Genomic DNA, 24,830 nt, shown 5'->3' with positions numbered 1-24,830 from the left:
AATGTGCCACTGATCGATTCCTCTAGCAGCAGTTTATCCCTACTGAGGACATAAGGATCAGGCTGTTGAAATCAAAGATCCTTCCTTCCTTCTGATATCATCTGTCAGGGAGAGTCAGGAGACCCCTTAAACGTTAATTTTGGGATTCATCTAACAATAACCTAATGTGTATGTCCAGCTTAAAGGCCGTAAATAATGGGACCCCTGAAATCTTTCTAGAAATGAAGAATTTCTCACAGAAAAGGATTGCAGTAACACATGTTTTGCTATACACAGGTTTATTTCCTTTGTGTGTGTTGTGACTAAACCAAAAAAGGGAGGAAAACAAGCAAATTGGACATAATGTCGCACCAAACTCCAAAAATGGTCTGGACAAAATTATTGGCACCCTTTCAAAATTGTGGAAAAATAAAATTGTTTCAAGCATGTGATGCTCCTTTAAACTCACCTGGGGCAAGTAAAAGGTGTGGGCAATATAAAAATCCCACCTGAAAGCAGATAAAAAGGAGAGAAGTTCACTTAGTCTTTGCATTGTGTGTCTGTGTGTACCACACCAAGCATGGACAACAGAGAGAGGAGAAGAGAACTGAGGACTTGAGAACCAGAATTGTGGAAATAGATCAACACTCTCAAGGTTACAAGTCCATCTCCAGAGATCTAGATTTGCCTTTGTCCACAATGCGCAACATTGTCAAGAAGTTTGCAACTCATAGCTCTGTAGCTAATCTCCCTGGGCGTGGACGGAAGAGTGAAATTTATGAAAGGTGTCAACGCAGGAAAGTCCGGATGGTGGATAAGCAGCCCCAAACAAGTTCCAAAGATATTCAAGCTGTTCTGCAGGCTCAGGGAGCATCATTGCCAGCGCGAACTATCCGTCGACATTTAAATGAAATAATACGCTATGGCAGGAGACCCAGGAGGGCCCCACTGCTGACACAGACATATAAAAGCAAGACTACATTTTGCAAAATGGACTTGAGTAAGCCAAAATCCTTCTAGGAAAACATCTTGTGGACAGATGAGACCAAGATGGAGCTTTTTGATAAAGCACATCATTCTACTGTTTACCGAAAATGGAATGAGGCCTACAAAGAAAAGAACACAGTACCTACAGTGAAATATGGTGGAGGTTCAATTATGTTTTGGGTGGTTTTGCTGCCTCTGGCACTGGGTGCCTTGAATGTGTGCTAGGTATCATGAAATCTGAGGATTACCAACGGATTTTGGGTCGCACTGTACAGCCCCGTGTCAGAAAGCTGGGTTTGCATCCGAGATCTTGGCTCTTGTCCACCAGAAAATGACCCCAAACATACATCAAAAAGCACCCAGAAATGGATGGCAACAAAGCGCTGGAGAGTTCTGAAGTGGCAGCAATGAGTCCAGATCTAAATCCCATTGAACACCTGTGGACAGATCTTAAAATTGCTGTTGGGAAAAGGCGCCTTCCAATAAGAGAGACCTGGAGCAGTTTGCAAAGGAAGAGTGGTCCAACATTCCGGCTGAAAGGTGTAAGAAGCTTATTGATGGTTATAGGAAGCGACTGATTTCAATTATTTTTTCCAAAGGGTGTGCAATCAAATATTAAGTTAAGGGTGCTAATCATTTTGTCCAGCCTATTTTTGGAGTTTGGTGTGACATTATGTCCAGTTTGCTTTTGTTTCCTCCTTTTTTGGTTTAGTTCCAATACACACAAAGGGAATAAACATGTGTATAGCAAAACATGTGTTACTGCAATCCTTTTCTGTGAGAAAAATGTAAGGTGCCAACATTTACAGCCATGACTGTAAGTGTTCCAAATGCTGTTTTCGCGCTGCAGGGGTCGTCCACGCCCCCTCAATGCACGTCTATGGGAAGGGGCGTGATGGCCTTCATGCCCCCTCCCATAGATTTGCATTGAGGGGGCGTGGCCGTGATGTCACGAGGGGTGTAGCCGACCTCCGCAGCGCGAAAAAAGCATTCGGAACATTTACTTCCGAACGCTGGCCAGTGGAGTACCCCTTTAAAGCATAACTATAATGACTGTCCCAGTGCAAGGATTTCTGTTTAAACTTCCTGGCAACTTCTTACCCTGTGACTCGCTCCGAGACTGACATGTTCTCAAGGCGTACTTGCTGGAAGACCCATTTAAGACTATGGGGCTTCTGGATAGTGTACTTTCTGGAGTGTACTTGTCTTGTAGAGAGTCGCGGGGTCAGAAGTTGCCACGAAATTAGAATAGAAATCATTGCACCGGGACAGTCAAAGGAGGTGCCCTTTAAGGTTGTTTTTTTTTTCATTTTATTGGAAAACTGCACTGCAGTTTTTAAGCCAGAGCCAGAAGTATAATCAAAAGGAATAGGACATATAAAGGAAGGACTTATACTTCTCCTTTCTTATGGATCCACTTCTGGCTTCTGCTCAAAAACTGCAGTGACAGTTTTCCAGAAAACCCAGCCTAAGCAGTGCCATGTTGAAAGCCTAATTGGCTGCATTTGTGGGAGTGGCGTGGGGTATAAAACCACATCTCTCCCACAGGTAGGGGCGTGTGTATCATTGGCAGTAGTTCTCTTGTAGGCTACTGTATTAGGTCTCACGTTCCTGGAGAGTTAGTTGGTGGTTTCTGTGTCGGTCCTATCCCCCGTCCTCTAGGAGGTTTTCAAGGTAAGCGCCGGTTCCCGGCCTCTATGTGTCCTTTTTATCCCCAACCCCACTGCTCCCGGTCTACATTATCCTGGGGCCGGGTACGGCTCTCCTCGCCAGGGCCGCCCTCCCCCCACGTTCCCGGGCCCTCCCGCCGGCTTTGCTGCCGCTCCCGGGAGTCCGGGTTCCCCCGGTCATCAGCAGGGCTCCGCCCCTGCCTGGTTCTCCTCCGGCCTGGTGGCGCCTCCGGCCCGGGGCGGGGAGGCGTCCTCGTGCTGGTCCCGCTGCTCCGTTCCCTCACGCCGCTCGCTGGCCCGGTCAGCGGCGTGGCTGGGGGGGGGCGGGGTTTCACGGCGCCGGCAGATGGCGTCACTCCCCTGGCGCCGCCCCGCGTCACTCACCGAGGGGAGGCCGGCATGGGCGCCGATCGGTGTCTCCGTCCCGCCGGGCCTCGCGCTCCTTCCCCTCTCCGGTCTCCCGGCGTGTCCTGGACATGGGAGATGGGCGGGGCTCCGGGGTCACGGCAGGCGGGGCATGCACCGTCGGCGCCGCGGGCCGTCTCTCCCCTTAAACCTCCATGTCTGACCCCCCCGCGGCCACACACTGCACGGGGGAGGGGGAGTCAGGGAGCAGCCCGGTCATCAAGCCTGGCGGTGGCAGGTGTTCGTCGCCGGGCCCAGAGGGAAAAAAATAAAAAATAAAAATATACATATATGTATATTGTACATAAAGGGGAGTTTTTGTTTTGTTTTAGGGTATCGCTGCATATGGGGGTCTCCTCTGGGAGACAGGGTTTGTAAAAGACTATAAAACAAGAGGGTAAAAGGCATGCACGCGCTCTCCTGGGGCAACACATAAAAAAAAAAAAAAAAAATCCAGGGTGCCACTTCTCGTCTGGGCCACCTGCACAGGGCCTCAGTGAGTTCACGCCCACTCAAAACACTGGTCTCCATGGTCTCCGTAGCAACGGGCCCACAACTCATGCATTTTTCACGTTGTTGCTCGGTTCCCATGGCTACCAGACCTCACCAGTGGCTCCCGTCAGCTCAAGGCAGGGAGAGAATTGCATACTCACACTGTACCACTCGGAATTTTCACAGTCGCTACTGGAGACCGCACTATCTACTATGCTTTCAAAATGTAACTTCTGTGATTTCTTTCCCCCCCCTCAGGTTTGTCTAGTTGGTGGTCGGTGATTAGGTTCCCTTCTAAACCTTTCCTCTCAGCTTGCAGCCCGAGGTACAAAAATAAATAAAAAATAAAAAATAAAAGGGGGGGGGGGGGGGAATACATATTATATACACATACACACGTGCTAACCCACAAACTCACGTCCCGTGAACTATGTTTCTGACATCCACGGGTATACCCCCCGATGTCACGCATGACGCTGCTACTGACATCCCGTCACAGCCACGCACGTCCTCACACACACCTGCCACTCGGCTCTCGACCTGACTCTGCTTCAGTCGGGGCATGGCACTCATGTTGTACCTGACTCATTCAGCGCAACATGTCATTAAACTAGGCGGAGGATCACCTTTTGTCTGACACGTCTTCAGCGGGGTCCTCTGCGTGTGCCGTCTCTGACTCTTCTTCAGCGCAAACGGCATACACATAGTCACTACAGTAATTACTCTCTTCGTCACCCACACCCTCTAGTCTTTACTCAGTACACCACGCTAATTGTCTCATATAATATTCACAGCTGTATCAGGTCGTGCCGCCAAGGCTCTCGCATTGTCCCTACAGCTCAGGACAGCAGCAGGTCAGTTCCCGCGTCTAGTAGCTAGGTGAAGTTCAGTTAGTTGCAAATTCATCAGTCATTTTTCTTTTCCCCACCGGCACCCTTCACTGGCCCGGATAGGTTCGGCTAGAGGCATGTCCCATCGCTCGGACATTGAGGATGTCCTCTCCGTTCCGGAGACCCCCGCCAGGGCTTCGGACCGAGGCAGCATACCGTCATACCAAGTATGGACCATTCCCAGGTTGATGGAGGAGTTAAGGAGAAGGGACATCCCCTTCCCAGCCTCTGCCAGAAAGGGCGAACTGTATAACCTGCTCACTGCCGACCAAGCCCCCAGGGGCAGTCAGGAAGCTGTCCAGGCTCAGGCGTCAAGCGCCTCGCTGTCCCAGCTTCATACTATGATGGCAGACGTCCTAGCGTCAGTCGCTGGCTTCCAGGCCAGACTGGACCGTATGGACACCTCCAAGAGTAGCGAATCTGCTCCCACTACGGCAGCTCCCACGGCTTCTACCTCACAGGCTACGCCTACAGGTATGCCACAACTCCCACCCAATATCACCCCAGCGCATCTCATCCCGGCGCCCATTAAAAAAGAGATCCTAGAGGGCAAGGATGTCAACCTTGCGTCCCTCCTGATCGCTACGACAGACATCAAGGACACCAAGACTGTCGCCTGTGGTGAGCTGGCGGTGACTTTCAAAAGCAAGGACGCCAGGCTCAACAGGTCCTTGAACGTCACTGAATTCGTCCTTGCATTCGGCCTCTTTAGGGACGTCATCTGCTCGGTCAGCCCTAGCCGCAGGGTTGAGTTTGACCTGTATCTGCACAGAGTTATTCAGATGGCTCATAAATACGGGGGCACTACTTTTTATGATTACCACAAATCCTTCTCGGCCAAAGCAGTGGCAGCTTATGCCGAATTCAACTACACAACTAACTGGGGGGTCGTTGATACGGAGCTCTATTGCGATCACTTCGCAGGCATGAAAGCTCCGTCCTGCGCTGTGTGCGGACTCACCTCCCACTCAGCCAACTGGTGTCCTAGGAGCAGCGACCCAGGGGAGCCTAGCTCCAGCAGGGGTCCCAGCCCCCACGCCTCTGCTCCTCAGAGGAACTCAGGCGCTCTAGACAGGCTGGGCAGGCCGGTGAGGTTCCTGGGCAAATCCCTGATCTGCAACAACTTCAATCACTCCTCCTGTCAATACAGCAACTGCAGACTCCTACACATATGTCTCACCTGTCACAGAGCTCATCCCAGCTCAATCTGCTCCCAGAAGGGCTCTCAGGCGTGACTAGGCGTGGTCCAGGTGCAGGTCCTGGCCGGGGTCCTCGCCTGTCACCCTGATCCCAACTGGGTCAGTTGGTTGGTGGCTGGGTTCTGTGACGGATTCCACACAGGCTTGGTCGCCCTCCCACAGTGTACTTATGAATGTCACAATTTGGTGTCAGCCCTCGCTGACTCAGAGGCGGTGTCCAGTCTGATCATGTCAGAGCTGGAAAAAGGATTCATGATCGGTCCTTTTGACACACCTCCTTTCCGCACTTGGAGAGTCAGCCCGCTGGGGCTCGCTACCGGGAAGTTCAATAATAAAAAGAGGTTAATATACGATCTCTCCGCTCCTTATTCGTCTGTCATACCCAGCATCAATGCTTTAATTCCGTCAGAGGAATTCTCAATGAAGTATTCATCCATTGACCAGGCCATACAAATCATCCTGCAGTTAGGGAGGAACACCTGGTTGTCAAAAGCAGACATAACCGATGCTTTTAAATTACTCCCTATTAGGCCAGACCTCTGGCAGTGGCATGGCGTTAAATGGCTAAACAAATATTACTTCGCCACCAAACTCACTTTTGGCGCAAAGAGTAGCTCGTGGCTTTTCGATCAGTTGGCCACAGCCCTTCACTGGGCACTCCAAAACGTCACCAACTGCCAACACACCATACATTACTTGGACGATTTCTTGCTGCTTGAACACCCCAAACATACTCCAAGTAACCTTTCCTCACTGCTGGCTTTGTTCAAAGAGATTGGCGTCCCTGTCGCTCCACACAAAACAGAGGGTCCCTCCACCCAGCTTGTCTTCTTGGGTATCATCCTGGATACCGGGAACATGCAAGCGAGACTACCACAGGACAAACTGGCCAGAATCCGGGAGCGACTACACAGCCTCTCCAGGTGTCGTGTGGTCTCCAGGGTCGAGCTTCAAAGCCTCCTGGGAATAATGGCTTTCGCCATGAGGATTATCCCTCAGGGGAGAGCATTCATTTCCAGGCTCCTGGACCTTCTCCCCTCAGTCTCTGGCCAGAGGCAGACTATCCACATTGACAATGAAGCCATGGCAGATCTACTTATGTGGGACAAGTTTTTAGACAAATGGAATGGGGTGTCTTTCTTTACTCCTGGAGCATCAGAACTGTCCCCCACTGTGCGGTCCGATGCTTCTGCACTCGGGTTCGCAGCTATACATGAGAATCAGTGGCTGGCAGGTCCTTGGCCTCCAGAGATCGGCAACATTCCTGGTTTCAAAGAAACCTCTGCACTGTTCGAGATATATCCCATTGTAGCGGCCGCTGCAGTGTGGGGACGGTCTTGGAATAACACGACTGTTCGTTTCATATGCGACAACACGGCCACGGTCGATATACTAAACAAAGGGCGTTCTAAGTCCCCCCACATCATGCGCTTCGTCAGGAAGTTCGTGTTGCTTGCCCTTGAGCACAACTTCCACTTCTCAGTCGAACATATTGAGGGCAGGTTAAATGTTGCAGCTGATGCATTGTCCCGAGCTAACCTGAGGCTATTCTTTCAGGTACTACCAGGAGCAGATCAAACCGGAATCACGGTCCCCCCGCTCCAGCAACTGACGGCTTAGCCACCTACTCAGCAGTGGCTATCACTCTAATCCGAGGTTCCTTAGCACCCAGCACGATTCGGGCTTACGATTCTGCTCTGGCGTCTTTCACTACCTTCATGCACAACTTAGGTCTGCCTGCCACAATCTCGGTGCATTCTTCCCTAGCGTTCATTGGTTTTTGCCACTCCTCCTTACACTTGTCCCACAATACCATCAAACTGCACCTCACGGGTCTTCAGCACCACAGGTCCTTGTTGCACCCTAACGCACCGTCACTGCTTTCCGCTCGTCCCATCAAGGCTGCTCTCAGAGGTGTGTCACTTTCTTCACTTCACAGGTCACCTTCCCGCGCACCGGTCACCGGGGACCTCTTCAGGGCCATGTGTACCCTGCTAGACACTCACCCTTTCGGTTACCACCTAAGTACGGTCATCAAAGCGGCCATTCACCTCGCTTTCTATGGCTTTCTCAGGCCCGGTGAGTTCACGCGTCACGGGCACAGATCACCGGGCCTGACCCTGGGCCAGCTGTCGCCTAGTGGCTCAGGTTTCACCCTCTCTCTGCTGGCCACCAAAACCTGCAGGTGGGGAGCGTCCGTCCGCTACTTTCCCACGCCACATCGTTGGTGCCCGGTAGCTGCCCTATCGGCCTTACTGGCCATGTTGTCGGGGCGAGCGGCGGACGGTCCTCTTCTACCTCTTGGTGGCCAGGCTTTAACGTCATCACAGTTCATCAAACACGTCCGGTCACTCATCACCATGTTGGGTAAAGACTCTGCAGGTATCACAGGGCACTCATTCAGAATTGGCGCGGCCTCGGCTGCTTCTAGACACAACGTTCCAGCTCACGTGATCAAGAAGCTGGGTCGTTGGAGTTCTGCTTGCTTTGACCGTTATGTGCCCGACCCGTCAATGGAAATGGCAAATGTATTTAAGATACTGGCTCTGTAAACGAAATAAAATCAAGTTGCACCCTATTTCTGACTTTTTGCCCTCTATAGGCGTACCCACGGTCGCGGTACTTTGGGCACACTTCAACCGCTGTTTCCTTACGTCTTCTTATGTTCCAGGTTCCATAGGAATTCAAGGTTAGGTCGGTAAGTCATCCTAATCATGTTTTCTCCTTAGGTTATTCATTCACGGCTCTTCGAGCCACGACCACAAGTTAGGTTCCTATTGGACACAAGCCTTTCTGTAAACAGAGCTTATTATGAGGCGAGGGGGAGTGCCACATTAACAATCATTGGATCATTCATGCATCCTTTCCCAACAATTAGCAATGGGCCACATGTTTGCTGGGTGATCCCTAGTCCTAATACACAGGGCGGTATTAACCTGTTAGGCTCATAACACCCTGTGCATTAGGGCCTTAAAGGGGTATTTTCAAATCAACTGGTGCCACAAAGTTATGCAGATTTGTTAATTACTTCAACTTAAAAATGTTAATCCTTCCAGTACTTATCAGCTGTTGTATAGTTGTGTAGTTCTCTCAGTCTGACCACAGTGTTCTCTGCTGCCACCTCTGTTGATATCAGGAACTTTCCAGGGCATTTGCAAATTCACATAGCAAACCTCTCCTGCTCTCGACAGTTCCTGACATAGACAGAGGTGCCAGCAGAGAGCACTGTGGTCAGACTGAGAGAACTACACAGCCTCTTCTGGAGCATACAGCAGATGAAAAGTACTGGAAGGATTAAGATTTTTAAATAAAAGTAATTTATAAATATGTATAACTTTCGGGTACCAGTTGAACTGGAAACATTCCCCCCCCCCTCTAGAGTACCCCTTTAACTTCCAGAGCAAATAACAACCGATTGCTGACTCTGCATTAGCCCAACCTAAATGGCATGTATTTTAAGCACATTTTGATCAAACTGTGTGAGTCCATCTGCTACAACAAGGTGACTTCATACAGATAGAGCCTTACCCTATGCTCCCATGTGACCAGTGACTTCATACAGAATACACTTATTGACAAGAAAAGCTCTAGTATATATATATATATATATATATATATATACAGTATATGGATTCAAGATGGGTTATGGTTGGTGATAGGTACATGGGCTTGTGGATCTTGCACACTTATAGGCTGCCAAAGCTGACCCACTAGGCCCCTTTTACACTACAGGTATCATCCTGCTTTTTTTTACTACCGTTATTTTACAATAACTGATGGAAAAAAAAAACAAAAAAAAAAGCCAGATCCAACAACTGGTAATAACGGATGATAATTGCTGACCATCATCCGTAATTTTTTTTTTTTTAAAAAAAACCTGATGTTGCTCATCCGTTATTACCAGTTACATTCGTTTTTTTTAATCAGGTTTTTATAAAGCTGTACTGGGCATGCTCAGTACAAAAAAACGGATATTAAAAAACCTGACAATAACTGATGATAACGGATGTTTATTTTGTACATCCGGTTCCCATAGACTTCAATGTTAAATTTTAATGTCCGGTTTTCCACCTTTTTTTTTTTTTTGCCGGACCAAAAAATAATGCATGCACAGTCTTTTGCGCCGGCAAAAATAACTGACATTAGTAAAAAAAAAGGGACATGCCTGATGCAAAAGGATGTTCATAAAATCCCATTGACATGAATGGGATTTTTAGCCAGTCGTTTTCAGAACTTTTTGCCGGGAGTAATAATGGAGGGTTTTTTACAGGATGATACCTGTAGTGTGAATGGGGCCTATAACTGCTCGATAAATCTGGCGAACAGACAGTGTTACAATCCGGGAAGACATTCCTTGGAAACCCTTGCTGTGTGTGGGTGAGTATTATTCTTCTGGAAAATGACATTTATAAGCCCTGCAATGGGAGGCAACAAATGTGCCTGCAGGATGTCACTGAGCTGGTAGTGTCCCTCGTATCACTACTGACTGACTGTAGTATGCCATGGCTCCCCACACCAGTAATTAGGGCAGTGTTGCGCCACAGCAAAGGCAAGATTACAGCGCTCACCATGAGGCCTCCATACTGGAACCCGATCGTTGTCAGATCCCAAACAGAACCTGATTTGTCGCTAAAGACAATATGGTACCAGTCCAGGTTTCTCATTCACAAGACCACTACAAATGAAGGTGGGAATGACTGTCTTTCAACAGCTGGACACGTAATGGGCGCCTTGACACATTTTCCTCTGTTAATCGCCTGAAAATGGTCTGGGAAGAGAAAGGGGTGTTAAATAAAATATGCTATTAGTGTCTGGATGGTGGATAAGAAAACTGTGGGAGCTCCTCTCTACTGGGGGGTCCGTCTGGGCCTGTTCGCCATGTGACCACTGCCCTCCCTTAACCACTGTTCCCAACACCTCCTAACAGCTTAGTCAGAATTTTGCAGATCGTGGGCAATCTATTGAAACAACAATGCTGCTTCTCAAAAAAAAATAAAAATGTATGCACCCCCTCTGATAGTCTGTCAATTGGGCAATGCGAGTGTTTTATAGAGTGCTTTATAGAGACATGTCTACAAGTCAATGATCTTGCACCAATAAGTAACACTATCCAAAAGTAGCCTCAGAGAGTTTTTATAGTGTAAGCGGTGGAAGCATTATTATGTCCTCTTGTGCCAAAAGCCAGTGTCATATCAGACCACACCTGTAAATATTATCATACCTTAAAGAGACAAAAATGATGTAATCCAACAATTCTATCTTGGTAAAGTTTGCACATAGGCCCTTAAAGGGGTACTTCGCTGCTCAGCGTTTGGAACAAACTGTTCCCAATGCTGGAGCCGGGAGATGATTACATCATAGCCCCGACCCCTCATGACATGAGGGGGGCTATGACATTACAAGCTCCCAGAGCCGGCTCCAGCGTTCGGAAACGCTGAGCAGCAGAGTACCGCTTTAAGCAGTCAACAACATGTATAGACGTCTACAATGGACCATTCAGCTCCAAGGTGTGGGTCACTGACTCACAAGTGAAGATGAAAGGAGGTAAACCACAGACAATTTATAGTAGTGTAATAATAATAATAATAATAGATTATTAAGATTCAATTATTTTAATACAACAAACAATGAAATTAAAAATAAATTTCATCCGTTTTCCTCACTCAATTGGCGCAGTGTAAACTAAACTGTATGATTTTATATATTAAATTGTTGGGAATAAATTCATGAAAATGCATTTGACAGTTGAACTGTATTTACAGGTTTAAGAGCTCAGATATCTGGATTATCAGAAACCAAACAAATCAAAAGGAAAAATTGGTCTATTAGAGATATAGACATGATCAGACATGGGGGGTGACTTCACTTCTATATCATTCTGAAGCAAATAAAATCCAAAAAACCCTAAGCATTTTGGATAATAAATGTACTATTAATAAAATGCAATGCACAGAGTTCCTTCAGCAGGATATGTATGAGCCAATAGTGAATACACCACACTTATATATCAGGGTGCTGCATAGACCACACTTACCTAATATACATTTCATTATTCCCTTTGATATTAGGAGTGATCCAAATTGTGAGCCGAACTGCAGCCGAGAAGTCATTACTAGAGATGAGCGAACTTACAGTAAATTCGATTCGTCACGAACTTCCCTGCTCGGCAGTTGATGACTTATCCTGCATGAATGAGTTCAGCCTTCAGGTGCTCCGGTGGGCTGAAAAAGGTGGATACAGTCCTAGGAAAGAGTCTCCTAGGACTGTATCCACCTTTTCCAGCCCACCGGAGCACCTGAAGGCTGAACTAATTTATGCAGGAAAAGTCATCAACTGCCGAGCCGAAAAGTTTGTGACGAATCGAATTTACTGTAAATTCACTCATCTCTAATCTCTAGTCATTCATTACCCTATAAATCACTCATCAAAATACAATCTGCGGTAAGTCAGAATATGGTATATATGGTAGCCTGTATTCTGGTTATGGCAAAGCAACCTAGTATATATAGAAAGGAGTTGTCGGGGGATCTAAAACCGTATTACTTGTCCCGCTTCCTGCGGATACAATGCAATAGCATTCTCTGTGCTTGAAAAGAACAAGCCTTGTTGCTGTGGAAGGAATTAAAGGGGTACTCCGCTGCTCAGCGTTTGGAACAAACTGTTCCGAACGCTGGAGCAGGCGCCGGAAGTTTGTGACGTCATAGCCCCACCCCCTCAAGATGTCACACCACGCCCCCACAATGCAAGTCTATGGGAGGGGGCGTGGCTGCTGTCACGCCCCCTCCCATAGACTTGCATTGTGGGGGCAGGGCATTACAGGTCCTTAGTCATGGCATGGAGATGGAAGTGGACCACCGGGTATCGGGTAGCAAGGCAAGTTATACCATTTTTTATCCCGGCACAACTCCGTGTTGACAGGCTGCAGGGTAGTATATTAGGAAACTGCGCACAGTGAATAAAGTGTCATCTAGTTTTGAAAACCACACAGTTAGGTAGTCACACTATTAAAATACATAAGAGGCACTGCAGTCCAAACATTGGATCTATTCTAAAGAGAAGCTGTCAGCACTTCTCACCTATGTCTATTTCAGTTAATACTATTTCTCAATGAAAAAAATCTGGAATAGCTTGTCTAAGAATTCTGCATTCTGCAATTCCTCTTTTATTCCTCCTGGAAATAAACATCTATGCTGACAACTGGGTGCTACCATTCTCTTTGTCAGACATGGAATTCGGCACATAACATATTTGTCTAAACTAAGTCATTCCTCTATTAGGGTACGTTCACACAGGGGGGGGGGGGGGGGTTACGGTGTTTCCCATTGCGGGTTTCAGCAGCTGCAGGTTTTCTGTGGCAGATTTTTTGCAGGGAAAAATAGTCAGCAGACCCCATTGAAGTCAATGTGATCTGTAGCGGATTTTCTCTTGTGGCTCCATCCTGCAGCAAGAAGAAACACACTTGTAACATGCAGTGTGAACAGATACTTAGGTAGGGTCACATGTAGGGTATACGCTGCATATTTTCTGCAGCTGATTTTATTGCCCATTGACTTTGATGGGTGGGAAAATACACAGCAGCAAATATGCAGCAAAATACACAGTGTATACGCTACATGTGACCCTACCCTTATGCTGGATTTCCACTTGGTAGTTTTTGGAATACCGCCACTGCGGTTTGTGAGCCAAAGCCAGAAGTAGATTAAAAAAGAAATGGAAAATATAAAAGGAAGGACTTACACTTCTCCTTCCTACTTTATCCACTTCTGGCTTTGGCTCAAAAACTGCAGTGGCAGATATCCAAAAACTACCAAGTGGAAATCCAGGTTCAAGCCCATTTTTCTACAAACCAACAATGAATAAGTCTGCTACAGACTTTGGAAATAAGTAATAGCATTTTAGGAAGTCGACATATTAACAGTTTGAACAATGCTTCTATCATCCAGATAGACAGATAGATAGAGAGAGAGATGGATAGATAGATGGATAGAGAGATAGATAGATAGCTAGAGAGATAGATAGGTAGAGAGATAGATAGATAGATAGATAGATAGATAGGTAGATAGATAGAGAGAAAGATATAGATAGAGAGATAGATATAGATAGAGAGATAGATAGAGAGATAGATATAGATAGAGAGAAAGATATAGATAGAGAGAAAGATATAGATAGAGAGATAGATAGAGAGATAGATATAGATAGAGAGAAAGATATAGATAGTGAGATAGATAGATAGAGAGAGAGAGAGATGGATAGAGATAGATAGGTAGAGAGAGAGATAGGTAGATAGATAGAGAGAAAGATATAGATAGAGAGATAGCTAGAGAGATAGATAGAGATAGAGAGAGAGAGAAAGATATAGAGAGATAGATAGATAGAGAGATGGATAGATATAGAGAGATAGAGAGAGAGAGAGAGAGAGAGAGAGAGAGAGATGGATAGATATAGAGAGAGAGAGAGAAAAGGATGATAGAAGCAGATATATATATATATATATATATATATATATATATATATATATATATATATATATATATATATATAAAGAGACAACCTGACTCACTGACTCATCAATGCTCAGCCTAATCGCTTGGCCCTAGAAAGCTGAATTTTTTCACAGTTGTTGTTTTTAAGACGTAGACGAGGAATAAGAAAGGATTTTTCGAAATTCAATCCATAAGGGTGTGAACAAGGGGTTGAAAGTTTGTATGGAAGTCCGTCATTTTTGAAGCTAGAAGCATGAAACTTTGTTTTTAGGCTTACAATTAGAGATAAAGAAACACGTGTTTTAACATTTTCTAAAATTCCACCCCTGAAGGGGTGAAACGGGTTACAAAGTTTGTATGAATTAACCCCTTGCCAAAGAACGCTGGGTATACCCGCCGCTGCAGCACAGGAGGGTTATGACGCGAGCTCCGGAGCTGAGCTCACATCATACCCGCACGGTTCCGGCTGCTATCAGCAGCCAGGACCCGTGGCTAATGCCGGACATCACCGTTCCAGCAGATGTCTGGCATTAACTCTTTAGATGCTGCAATCAAAGTTGAAAGAATTCAGGTTGTTTGGATGCCCGTAGACTTTACCCAGAGCGGCCTCATTACTATAGGATCGTAAAAAGTAGATCTATGTTACCCCAAATTTAACGTGAGCAAAGCCGCGGGCAAAAGCTAGTTAACAATAAATGGCATAAGGGACTTTCTACAAAGATCAACATGGTTTCTGTTGCAGTGTCCACACTGACACTCCTATTTGTCACAGTTATTGCAGTAAACTGTGATATCATGTAAGGCAGTGTTTCCCAAGCAGGGTGCCTCCAGCTGTTGCAAAACTACAAATCCCAGGATGCCCGGACAGCCAAAGGCTGTCCGGGAATGCTGGGAGTTGTAGTTTTGCAACAGCTGGAGGCACCCTGCTTGGGAAACACTGATGTAAGGTGAGCCAATGACATGAACCCAGTCTGTAAGTAATAATATTAGAATAAATACAAACGCTTGGAAGATGGGGAAATTATGTAAATGCATTGGTAGTGCTGCCTTATAAACACTGGGAGCAGAATGTAAATTAACTCAAGATTGTTCTCCGGATACAAACGGATGACATTCATAATAACTGTTACATATGTAAAAACCTGGGTATATACTATCTGCAGCAATGAGTTAGGAGGTTTCTACATAGAAGGGAAATTACACAGTCACCAGATTACGACAGCAATGTCATCACTTAAAGGGGTTTTCTTCCTAACCATAACAGTAAATAAAATGTGCTAGTTATGCCTTTTATACTTAAGAAATATAGGCATCTTTTTTCATAGGTATAAGTGCTTTGTCATGGATTAAGCATGCTGACAAAATAAGATTTTTCCATAAAAAGCTAACTGAGCGGTGACAACCAATATGGCTGCAGTTCCTGCTGACAACGTTTCACTGTTGCTCTGTCTGCCGAGTTAAAGGGGTATTCCAGTATGAAAAACTTTTTTTTTTTCATATCAACTGGCTCCAGAAAGTTTAACAGATTTGTAAATTACTTCTATTAAAAAATCTTAATCCTTCCAGTATTTATCAGCTGCTGAAGTTGAGTTGTTCTTTTCTGTCGGACCACAGCGCTCTCTGCTGACACCTCTGTCCGTCTCATGAACTGTCAAGAGCAGGAGAGGTTTGCTATATGGATTTGCTCCTACTCTGGACAGTTCTTGAGACAGACAGAGGTGTCAGCAGAGAGCACTGTTGCCAGACAGAAAAGAATTCAACTTAACTTCAGAAGCTGATAATTATTGGAAGGATTAAGATTTTTTTAATAGAAGTAATTTACAAATCTGTTTAACTTTCTGTAGTCAGTTGATATGATTTTATGATTTTTTTTCCACTGGAATACCACTGAATAACCTCAGATCTGCACTATTTTTCCATATTTCTGTGCAAAAAGTTCCAGTAAAAGCTCCCAGGTAGTGTCGTGTATGAAAAGTCAGAACTGTGGCAGCAGATGTTACAGGTTCCTCCATGGAGAGGTCTCCACTGCAGTTATTCTGTTGACTTATCACTTTGCTTTTTCTCAGGGGACGACTTCTCCTCTGTCTTCTTCGGGGAGCTCTTCTGCGCAGCTGCATCTATGGCTGCATGTTCTTTCTTCACCATTTCTTCTAACTCGGCCTAAAAACAGAAAAGAAGAAACTCAATGAAGCAACTGACTTCTGCAGAAAGGCTGTGGAGTACATGGTTGACTCACAGCACAAAATATGAATTAATATCTAAGATAAACTATTACTATACTAACCATAACTATAGTAAAATGCATTAATACAGCTCTCCAACACCAAACCAAACCCATCACTAGACAGCATCTTCTGGGGGAAGAGTACACCTCTACGGTACCATTAGGATATGTAATAGGAGTCTGTTCTGTCCTTTTAAATAGATACTGTCACTTTGTCCAAGATATATATGAAAAGTTTTAGTCGGTTGGAGAACCCCAGCAACTTCAGCACCCTGGCTTGTTGCCTTTTGCATATCATTGTAGTTGGAAGTCGATGGAGACCATCTCCTGCCATGAGCCCAGTGTATTGGGTTTAGTGTGGGTGAACAGGATGACAGGTCTCCTTTAAAGGGGTACTCCGCTGCTGGAGCCGGGCGCTTGTGAGGTCATAGCCCTGCCCCCTCATTACGTCACACCCCACCCCCTCAATGCAAGTCTATGGGAGGGGGCGCGACAGCCATCACGCCCCCTCCCATAGACTTGAATTGAGGGGGCAGGGTGTGAAGTCATGAGGGGGCGCGGCTATGACATCACAAGCTCCCGGCGCAGGCGTTCGGAACAGTTTGTTCAAAATGCTGAGCAGCGGAGTACCCCTTTAATAAGTTACAGTCCAACCAGGGGTCCCTTACTAAAATATGTCCCGTAGGGCCGGAGATATGTCCCCCAGAAGATCCTCTTCTATATTCCGTGGATTGCTTTCTAGAGCCCGGACCCCACTGGCTCAATTTACACATTCATGGACTGTGACTATGTCCTAGTGAGGTGGAGTTGCCGGTCACGTAAGTACTCTTCTCTTTGCATGGAGCGCATACTCCAACCAAGCGCGTAAATGTGTGTGTGTGTGTGTGTGATCTAATACAGTGGGGACTACAATCAAATGCCTCCAGCTGTTGCAAAACTACAACTCCCAGCATCCTGCACAGCCAAATGATGTAATTTTGCAACAGTAGGAGGAACACAGCCTGCAGCAACACTGCTGTAAATCTGAGATTTACCAATCATATGCCTCCAGCTGTTGCAAAGCTACAACTCAAAGGATGTGTGGGCATGCTGGGAGCTGTAGTTTTGCAAAGGCTGTAAGCACACAGTGGGGTTTATTTACGAACGTGATCCCGACACTTTTTTTTTACAGGTTTTGTGCCCAAATTGTGTTGCACGTTCCATGCGTCACAATTTGCGACCAAAAAAACCAAAACCCTCCATTTTACAAGAAAAACCCGAAAAGGGGGCGTGGTCACTGGGGAAAGTGGGCATGACCACGGGGGAAGTGGGTGTGTCCCCGAGAGTTTTGAAAAATCCCAACATATTTACTAAGGTTTCCACAGAAAATGTGGTGGATTTCAGCTGAGGAAAACCCTACAGATCAGAGCATGTGTAAAACAAGGAAAATGTAGGGAAAGTGCAAAATGTAGGGAAACCTTAGTAAATACCTTGGGAAAACTACGCTCTACTCTTAGTAAATAAACCCCAGTGTGTGTGTATAGCATAAAACCAGAAAGGAAAGGGTTACAGATGCTCACTCCCCAGACCAGTGACTGAGGAGAGTGAGGGAGGGGGAGTGGTTATCACCTGAGGAGAAGAAAAGGACCCGCCCGCCTGCTTCTGGTCGACAACATTAAGGTAATTCAGAAATAAAGCTAATTCTGAAAGAAATATAGGTCATAGACACATAAAAATGACAGAACAGCGCTCACGGGTCACATATGATTAGTTCCCAGATGTGGGGACAATGCAGCGCTGGGCTGATAATTCATTCCCTAGGGGGGAGGGGCCAAACCAGTATTGCAGTATGGGGAAAAATTCATATCGTGCAGGACAAAAATTTTGGTATTCGGTATGAACCTGTACCACCCAGCCCTACTGTCTAACCTCTAAGTCAGTGTTTCCCAACCAGGGTGCCTCCAGCTGTTGCAAAACTACAACCAGGGTGCCTCCAGCATGCTGGAAGTTGTAGTTTTGCAACAGCTGGAGGCACCCTGGTTGGGAAACACTGCTGTATGTGTTGGGATTAGTTATTGTGAACCTTGGCTACTGCAGCAGAGAGTTGTAATGTTACGGCATGTTACTATTATATAAGGCTAGGTACACACCACAGTTTGTGTCTCTGAGGCACGGACACATTGGGAAACTGTCAAAATGACATGCAGATATTCGTGCTAGGACAGGCACGGATCCTATTCATTTCATCATCCTGACCGTGTTCAGCTAGTGAATACATTTGGGTAATTATCAGAGCTTTTTCTCAGACTGAAAAGTGCTGTAAACCACACTTCTCAGTCAGAGCCAATACATATACACTCAGAAACTGACCCAAATGTATTCACTAGCTAAGGCTGCATTCATACTTCATTTTTACATTACGGGTGCCGGATCCGGCCGGGGGAGGGGCAAACCGGGCTCTCCCGTACCCCAGCCGGACCAGCGCTGAACTCCATTTACCATTTGACCTCGGTCGGCTCATTTTTGACCCGCATGCGTTTTCCTGACCAGAACTAAAACTGTAGTATACTACGGTTTTAGGTCCGGTCACAAAACTGGATATGGGTCAAAAATTAGCTGACCGGAATCACCGTTTGACTCCGGACCGTTTGACTCCGGCTCATTAAAGTAAATGGAGTTCAGCGCTGGTCCGGCTGGGGTACGAGAGAGCCCGGTTTACCCCTTCCCCAGATCCGGCACCAGTAATGTAAAAACGAAGTGTGAATACAGGCTAACCTCAGGCCATTTAAATAAATGGAGCCCAAGCCTGTCCCTGCGCGTATACATCAGCATGTCATTTTGACAGTTTCCTGAAGTATCAGTGACTCAGAGACACAAACCGTGACGTGAACCTAGCCTGACTATTTAGGCATGTTTAACTGTGTTTTAAAATTTTTAATGAAAGGTACACAAGTTCAAGTTTATGAAAGGAACACAAGTTCAAGTTTATGAAAGGAACACAAGTTCAAGTTTATGAAAGGTACACAAGTTCAAGTTTATCGCCGCTATGATTACTAAAATTGTGTATTTATTAAATTGAACTTAAGAAACATGCTGTCATGAGAATAGGTGGAAATATAACCACATTCAAACATTGCTCAGGAAGTTGTGCACACATCAGTGTGTAACTCAACACCTACAGACAGTTACACTATGACAGATGCTGCAATAACCAATTTATCTTCTAGTAACCACAATGTGCCATACAATGATGTGAAATCCTGTCATTTCATCTCTTTTGGTAAAGATATGAAATCGCATCAGGCTTCCATTACTCTCTCCTGTCAACAGTCAGTCAACTACACGTATATACTCACAGTGTCAGAATGCCACCCTTATAATTACTGAAAAGAATTGGGAAAGATGTACGCCTTCGTGTACATCTTCTCCGGTGGTGGAACTAAACACAAAGTATTGGTCAAAGTTTTCACGCACCGTGCATTGCTTTTCTGTCTAGAACAGGGGTTCTCAACCGGTAGTACGGGTACGCCACCGGTTGTGCGGGGTACGCAATGCGCTGACAAATACCGGCCATGCATTGACCAGTATTTGTCAGCGCATTGCGGGGAATGGCCGCGGCGGCTCTCAGTAAAGTATTGCGGCCGCAGCTCCGGCCGTGGTTACTTTACAAGAGCTGTGTGGTTGCTGGGGAGACGTGTGACGTCCCCTGACGTCACGCGGAGGTGCCGCACAGCGCAGGAGGACGTCACTCTTCTGTGAGGTGCCGAACTGGACTCTGGGAGCGGTACCCGAACAAGTCAGGCAATGTAAAAAAAAGTTAAAACTAAGTATATGGGAGGGAGGGAGGGATGTTATATATACAATGGGGCAAACAAGTATTTAGTGAGCCACAAATTGTGCAAGTTCTCCCACTTAAAAAGATGAGAGAGGTCTGTAATTTTCATCATAAGTATACCTCAACTATGAGAGACATAATGAGAAAAAAAAAACATAAAATCACATTGTCTGATTTTTAAAGAATTAATTTGCAAATTATGGTGGAAAATAAGTATTTGGTCACCCTCAAACAAGCAAGATTTATGGCTCTCTAACCCCTTAAGGACTCATGACGTACCGCTACGTCATGAGTCCGCTCCCGATCTATGACGCGGGGCCACAGCGTGGCCCCACGTCATAGCGGGTCGGGCCCGGCCTCTAACAACAGCCGGGACCCGTGGCTAATAGCGCACGGCACTGATCGCAGTGCGGCGCACTATTAACCCTTCAGACGCGGCGATGAAAGTTGATCGCCGCGTCTGAAAACTAAAGTAAACCGTTCCCGGCAGCTCAGTCGGGCTGATCGGAACATTGCAATAAAATCTCTCTCATCTTTTTAAGAGGGAGAACTTGCACAATTGGTGGCTGACTAAATACTTTTTTGCCCCACTGTATGTATGTGTGTATGTATATATATATATATATATATATATATATATATATATATATATATATATATATATATATATAAAATCAGCAGCACTCCAGGGTATACGTGAATAATGTGTGGCTTTATTCACCAAAACATCAGAGGTTGCGACGTTTCAGCCTTCTCACAAGGCCTTTGTCAAGCAGTGATAAGTACAAAGTGTGTGATATTTATATCATACAGGTGTGACACAATTAGTGACGTCATATGTTTACAAATGAATGTCAAAACAAAAGCAGTGACTGTATGATCATAGGTGGACAGACAAATTACAAACATTGCATATACATCAGATGTGTGCCATGTATGAAAAAAAAAACAAATCCATAACAAACTTAAATACTGTATTCATAAAGTCCAGAAATGCTGAAATTAAAGGAATATGTTAACTGGGAAAGAAATGGAGTTATTAGAGTTAAAGATTTTGGGATAGAAAGCACGCTAAAAGAGTGGAAAACATTTAATAGGGAATTTAGTATTAGTCAGAGTGATTATTTTTCATATTTACAAATTAAAAGCGCTTTTGAGAAGGAGAAGAACAACCCTAGATGGGCAATAAATAGACATGAGTTGGGCAATAAATAGACATCTTGAGGGGCGGTTGTCACAGAACGGTACCCATCTAGAAGAACGGGTACCGTTCTGTGACAACCGCCCCTCAAGATGGGTAATCCCCCACCCCCACGATGTGCTGATATTACCAGTGAACGGCTGTACAGATGCTTGTGATGATACCAGTTAGTAAGGTGTTGCCAGGTTCCAAGATGGCGCACGCCCAGATGGCACAGAAGGGCGCATGCGAGAGCGGTTTCACATGGACCTTTTGTTTATGTACCTCACTTCCGCCTCTAGACCGGAAACGGTGCAAACGCCATTGCACCATACCCCGTACGGCGTCTTCACTAGCTTCGGTGTGTGCCACATGTGCCGGGACTCCGCCTCCACCAGAAGGTACACTCATCACGCTATTATACACATTGTCTTTATGGACTTTATGAATACAGTATTTAAGTTTGTTATGGATTTGTTGTTTTTTTCATACATGGCAGACATCTGATGTATATGCAATGTTTGTAATTTGTCTGTCCACCTATGATCATACTGTCACTGCTTTTGTTTTGACATTCATTTGTAAACATATGACGTCACTAATTGTGTCACACCTGTATGATATAAATATCACACACTTTGTACTTATCACTGCTTGACAAAGGCCTTGTGAGAAGGCTGAAACGTCGCAACCTCTGATGTTTTGGTGGATAAAGCCACACATTATTCACGTATACCCTGGAGTGCTGCTATTTTTCTACATATACATTTGGGACTTGGGACCGATTCAACCAGTTAGCACCACAGTTAACCCGGTTGTGATGCCCGCTTTTCTCTATCTATCTCTATATCTATATATATCTATATATATCTATATATATCTATATATATATATATATATATATATATATATATATATATATATATATATAGTACAGACCAAAAGTTTGGACACACCTTCTCATTCAGAGTTTTCTTTATTTTCATGACTATGAAAATTGTAGATTCACACTGAAGGCATCAAAACTGTGAATTAACACATGTGGAATTATCGACATAACAAAAAAGTGTGAAACAACTGAAAATATGTCATATTGTAGGTTCTTCAAACTAGCCACCTTTTGCTTTGATTACTGCTTTGCACACTCTTGGCATTCTCTTGTTGAGCTTCAAGAGGTAGTCACCTGAAATGGTTTTCACTTCACAGGTGTGCTGGTGTGGAGGAGGAGGTGTGATGGTGTGGAGGTGCTTTGCTGGTGACACTGTTGGGGATTTATTCAAAATTGAAGGCATACTGAACCAGCATGTCAACCACAGCATCTTGCAGCGGCATGCTATGCCATCCGGTTTGTGCTTAGTTGGACCATCATTTATTTTTCAACAGGACAATGACCCCAAACACACCTCCAGGCTGTGTAAGGGCTATTTGACCAAGAAGGAGAGTGATGGGGTGCTGCACCAGATGACCTGGCCTCCACAGTCACCGGACCTGAACCCAATCGAGATGGTTTGGAGTGAGCTGGACCGCAGAGTGAAGGCAAAAAGGGCCAACAAGTGCTAAGCATCTCTGGGAACTCCTTCAAGACTGTTGGAAGACCATTTCAGGTGACTACCTCTTAAAGCTCATCAAGAGAATGCCAAGAGTGTGCAAAGCAGTAATCAAAGCAAAAGGTGGCTAGAACCTAGAATATGACATATTTTCAGTTGTTTCACACTTTTTTATGTCTATAATTCCACATGTGTTAATTCATAGTTTTGATGCCTTCAGTGTGAATCTACAATTTTCATAGTCATGAAAATAAAGAAAACTCTGAATGAGAAGGTGTTTCCAAACTTTTGGTCTGTACTGTGTATATGTGTATGTGTATGTGTATATATGTATATATATATATATATATATATATATATATATATATATATATACATATATACACATATATACACATACATACACACTAGGGATCGACCGATATCGTTTTTTAGGGCCGATACCGCTAATCCGTGCAGGTTAGGGCCGATAGCCGATAACTTATACCGATATTCCGGTATAAGTTATCGGCTATTTAACCCCCTGCGACACCGCTGCAGATCATTGATTTAAAGTGGGCGCTTTAAATCAATGATCTGCAGTGGCTCTTGCGGGGCCATAGACCGCCGCCGCCACCACCCGCTTCTCTCCCCTACCTGCCAGGGTGCTCCGGGCCATCCATCCATCATTCATGTAGTGTCCGGGGGCGTTCCGGGTGGAGGGTGGTCCGGTCCGGGCTGTCCTTCTCCGGCGGTCATCTTCTCCACTCCAGGCAGGCTCCGGCCTAGTACGCTGCATAGACGTCGCTGCGCAGTGACGCCCGTGCGCAGCGACGCACCTGACGTCACGGCGTAGCGGCGTCTATGCAGCGTACTAGGCCGGAGCCTGCCCGGAGTGGAGAAGAAGACCGTGGGAGAAGAAGGACAGCCCGGACCGGACCACCCTCCACCCGGAACGCCCCCGGACACTACATGAAGGAAGGATGGCCTGGACCACCCCCATTACGGGTAAGTTTAATTTTTTTATTGACTCGGAGGGTGGGGGAGGGGCCCGACCGGTATAGCGGTATGGGAACAAATCCATACCGGTATACCACCTAGCATCACGGTGGGGGGTGCGGTGGGTCGAGGGGGTGGCGGTCGCGGTGGGGGCGGGGCATTATCGGCTTATCGGCAAGATAATTGCCGATACCGATAATGCCCAAAATCGTGATTATCGGCCGATAATATCGGCCATACCGATAATCGGTCGATCCCTAATACACACACACACACACATGTATTAGCCCGGGGGGAGACAGATAAGGGTGCAAGGGCATTAAGATGGAGGGGGAGAGAGGGATAATGGCAAAAGGGGATCAGAGGGAGGGGGAATTATGGCACAGGGGGATTAAGATGGAGGGGGTGTGTGTAATGATTATTCCCCCACCCTCCATCTTTATCCCCTTGTGCAATTATTCCCCCCTCCCTCTGATCCCCTTTTGCCATTATCACTACCCCCCTCTATCTTAATCCCCTTGTGCAATTATTCCCCCCTCCCTCTGATCCCCTTTTGCCATTATCACTACCCCCCTCTATCTTAATCCCCTTGTGCAATTATTCCCCCCTCCCTCTGATCCCCTTTTGCCATTATCCCTCTCCCCCGCCCCTCCATCTTTATCCCCTTGTGCCATAATTCCCCCCTCCCACTGATTCCCTTTTGCCATATCGGATAATAATGGCACAAGGGGATTAAGATGGAGGGGGGAATAATAGCAAAAGGGGATCAGAGGGAGGGGGGGGGGGATTATGGCACAAGGTTAAGTATCATATTAGTATAAAGGTAAGCACATGCTTTATGTCCGTGGGTACCCCTCACGCGTAAGTTCCATGCAAATTTACAGGCGAGGAGTACCCGCGGATATACTTTCAGCCTTTTGGGGTACAGTCGCCAAAAAGTTTGAGAACCACTGGTCTAGAATACCACTATTGGCTCTAAAGT

The 24,830-nt window shown here is 45.8% G+C and overlaps 2 protein-coding genes across 2 annotated transcripts in view; both read right to left on the bottom strand.

The window, feature by feature from the left end:
- The window catches only part of LOC130356531 (ras and Rab interactor 3-like), a 100,902-nt gene extending 89,090 nt beyond the window's left edge, over positions 1-11,812 (bottom strand). The window contains exon 1 of the mRNA XM_056558210.1: positions 10,191-11,812. The gene's annotated coding sequence lies outside the window, so the exon portion shown is untranslated. The remainder of the gene's footprint in view (positions 1-10,190) is intronic.
- A 4,102-nt stretch (positions 11,813-15,914) lies between these two features.
- SIRT2 (sirtuin 2) overlaps positions 15,915-24,830 on the bottom strand; it is a 49,019-nt gene continuing 40,103 nt past the window's right edge. The window contains exon 16 of the mRNA XM_056558209.1: positions 15,915-16,265. Within this exon, the coding sequence (XP_056414184.1) occupies positions 16,137-16,265 (129 nt within the window). The 3' untranslated portion in view covers positions 15,915-16,136. The remainder of the gene's footprint in view (positions 16,266-24,830) is intronic.

This window comes from Hyla sarda, chromosome 2, assembly GCF_029499605.1.
Source record: "Hyla sarda isolate aHylSar1 chromosome 2, aHylSar1.hap1, whole genome shotgun sequence".
NCBI lineage: Eukaryota > Metazoa > Chordata > Amphibia > Anura > Hylidae > Hyla > Hyla sarda.
Note: the sequence above shows the minus strand (reverse complement) of the source record. Positions and strands in the feature narration are given on the sequence as shown.